A 3329-nucleotide genomic window follows, 5' to 3' on the forward strand; every position below is an offset into this window, starting at 1 on the left:
CCCCGATGGGAACACACAAGGAGAAAAGGTGGTATGCTGGCCCAGGAGCTGCAGGCACCCAAATGTCAGTGGCAGAGACCAGCTGCAAGGAGGATGCCAAGCACTAGCAGACTGGAGAAGTAGGGAGTGGGAGGCTCCAGTTAGGGTGGTTGGGACTTGAAGGAGATGGTTGGGAGATGGTTTGATTCGTCCTGGGTATAGAGGAATGATGTCATCAAAGGCAGAGGTGGTTGGCTGTAGGGTCCTCAGGAATGGAGCAGACAGGTGGTAGAGAGAAAGCATAAGCGATGTCTGGAAAAGTTCATTCCCTAACAACCTGAGTGTCCATCATCAAGCAGCATGGTTAAAGAAATTGTATTCTGTGATTTCACCATAGAAAATTACACACACAGAAAAAGGGACAGACAATTGCTGCTTACAACATGGGTGATCTCACAGATGGATTTTGGGTGAAGATGACAGACACAGAAAGGATGTGCTATATGATTTCATTTTTATGAAGTTCAAGAACAGGAAAAAAATAACAAACGTAGAAGTCAGAATAGAGGCGACCTTCAAAGGTGCATGAGGCCTGGGAAGGGTATGAGGGAGCTCTGTGGGGTATGTGATGTTCTGTATCTTGACCTACGTGTGGTTACTTGGGAGGCTATGTAGGCAAAACTTATTGCATTTGTACTGAAGAAATGTATACTTTATAATTGTTATACTTCATTTAAAACAAAAGCAGGTTTTATCCTGGAGAGCTTTGAGTGCCAAGCTTTTCAAGGTTGGAGTGGCCACTTCCCCATGATGTAGAGAACAAAACACACAAGGTGAATCACACGGCCCAAGTCCCCCAGATTCTGAGGAGAAGATGAGGCTGGACCCTCTGTGGCCACAGCAACCAGCTCATTCTCTACTTGCTCCCCACCATCCTGGCCTTCCCTGGCCCCTGCTCTTCTGCTGGCTGCCCCACTGACCTGATAGGACCTCCTTGGGCAGGTGCCTGGAAATGACCTTGCTGTCAGTCAGAGGGGTGAGGATGGCTGCTGTGTTCCCCAGCATGCTCCCAATGCCCAGCATCAGCAGCATGAAGAAGTAGAGCACTGACCACAGCTGGGACACCTCCATGTTCTTAATGGCCTCGCTGTAGACGATGAAAGCCAGGCCAGTGCCCTGAACAGCCTGCTCATGGCGAGAAGATACTAGTTACACACACAAAGAACTTACGTTGTCCTTAAACACACCCAGTGCTAAATAACTTGGGTAACCTGGGAACTGGCCATGAGCAGCCACATTCTGAGGCTGGAACTTCCATCTATAGACCAGCCCCTCAGGCTCAGCTGGCTGAATAGGAACGGTAGCTGCCAGAACTCTCAGTCAGCCTGGAACACTGAATTCCCTTCTCCTGTCCCAACTTAATGTAAATTCTGGATAAAATTTAATAAACAATGTTTGAATAATTTCTGCTCCTAATGACTAACCAAGTGGTCTGAGACGTCCGAGGCTGGGAACCAAGAAATGATGGTGGGGCCAGGACAGCAGAAACCCTAATGGTAGGGAGCCAGCCTAGCCAGCAGGCGACTCAATGGGGCAGGGTTGTTCAGTGGCTAGATCCTTGTGCTGGTAAAGCTGTTGCAGAGATATTAAACTATGGAAATTGAGCATGGAACTCCTGCTTAAAGACAAACTCCCTTGGGGTCAAAAGGGTCAAGTGTTAAGGGTGCTCCATGGCTACCAGCATCAGAAGAAGAAAAAGCAAACCTTCCCTGGGGAATGACTCTCCAGTTTAGACCCCCAGGGCTCCCTGAGAATAAGCAACCAGCTCACAAACAAGAATTTACTAACCCAGAAAAAGAGAAGTCGTTATGAGTAAAGAGCCAGCAAGAATAAGAATATTTAGAATATCCCACCCACAAGGGCTGGCAGGTGTTGGACTGTCAGGTTCAGAATTGCTGTGGATTGAATTGTGTCCAAACAAATTTCGTATATTGAAACCTTAGCCCTCAGTGTGACTGTATCTAGAGATAGGGTCTGTAGGAGATAATTAAAGTTAAATGCAGTTATAAAGCTGGGTCCCGGATCCAATAGCACTGTAGTCTTATAAGAAGAAAAGAGGGAGAGAACTCTCTGTCTCTATCATGTGAGAACACTGAGAAGATAGCTGTCTATGAGCAAGGAAGCAGGCCCTCACCAGGAACCAAACACTGCTGGACCTTGGCCTTGGACTTCCCAGCCTCCAGAACGCTGAAAAATATATTTTTGTTTAAGCCCCCCACCCCAACCCCCAGTCTATGGTATTTTATTATGGCAGCCTGAGCTGACTAATACAAGAATATAAGTCAATCAATGGCATTCTAGTTGCCCAGGGGCACGCTGAGCGTAGTTAGCCCTAGATACAGACAGTAGGGGGTGATCACTGTAGAATTTTTAAAAAATCAGGAAACCTATTAAAAGTTAATATGCTTTTTATTATTCTCATGAGTCAGTAATTCTAAACTGCATCAATGATAAAATACTGCCCATGCCCAAGATGGACTGCTCTCCTTCTCCTGCCTCTGGCCACCACTGGAACAATTATATATGATATATTTAAAAAAATAAAAGGTAAAATGACAAAGATAAACATGTAACAAAAAACTACTGGAATGGACAAGTAAACTTGAAAAAAAATAGTGTCTGAAAGTAAAAAATATAGTTATTTAATTAAAAGGCTCAACTGTTAAATACTAAAAATTAGATGCAGCTGAAAAGAAAATTAGTTAATTGAAAGAAAGCTATATCCAGGAATGAATAAAAAATGAAACAACAAAAAAAGGATAAGAAGGTGTGAAAAATGAAAGAGAGGTTACGGACCTGTAAGATAGAATGAAAAGATCTAACAGGTCTAAATGAGGTTCTGAAAGGAGTGTAATGAGAGAAGCCGAAGGCAATAATTAAGAGATAATACGTATGAATTTTCTAAAACTGAAAGAAACATGGATCCATAGATCCAGGAAGCCAAACTACACCCCAGCCTAGACTGGATAAATAAAAATACATTCATGCCTAGATTGCAGAGGCCAAAGACCAAGGGAAGATTGTGAGAGGAATCAGAAAGAACTGCTTGTTTATAAAGAATAAAAGAAAATTTCAACAACAACAATAAGAGCCAGAATCACAAAGCAAATGTCTTCAAAGTGTTGAGAGAAAATAATTGTTAATCTGGAGTTTTCTACTCAGAGAAAAAAGAATCTTTAAAAAATAGGGGCCAAATACAGACGTTTACATACAAACAAAATCTGAGAAACCTACTGTAAAGGAAGGTATGTTAAGGGGAAAAACCCTTGAAGATAGCTGAGATGCAAGAA

General features: G+C 43.1%; 1 protein-coding gene across 2 annotated transcripts in view; it reads right to left on the reverse strand.

The window, feature by feature from the left end:
- SLC6A20 (solute carrier family 6 member 20) overlaps window positions 1–3329 on the reverse strand; it is a 32552-nt gene that overhangs the window by 4337 nt on the left and 24886 nt on the right. For both annotated transcript variants that reach the window (XM_012808051.1, XM_003794516.1), the window contains one exon: window positions 960–1164. In XM_012808051.1, the coding sequence (XP_012663505.1) occupies window positions 960–1164 (205 nt within the window). The remainder of the gene's footprint in view (window positions 1–959; window positions 1165–3329) is intronic.

Source organism: Otolemur garnettii, unplaced genomic scaffold (assembly GCF_000181295.1).
Source record: "Otolemur garnettii isolate 467f Iridium unplaced genomic scaffold, OtoGar3 scaffold00082, whole genome shotgun sequence".
NCBI lineage: Eukaryota > Metazoa > Chordata > Mammalia > Primates > Galagidae > Otolemur > Otolemur garnettii.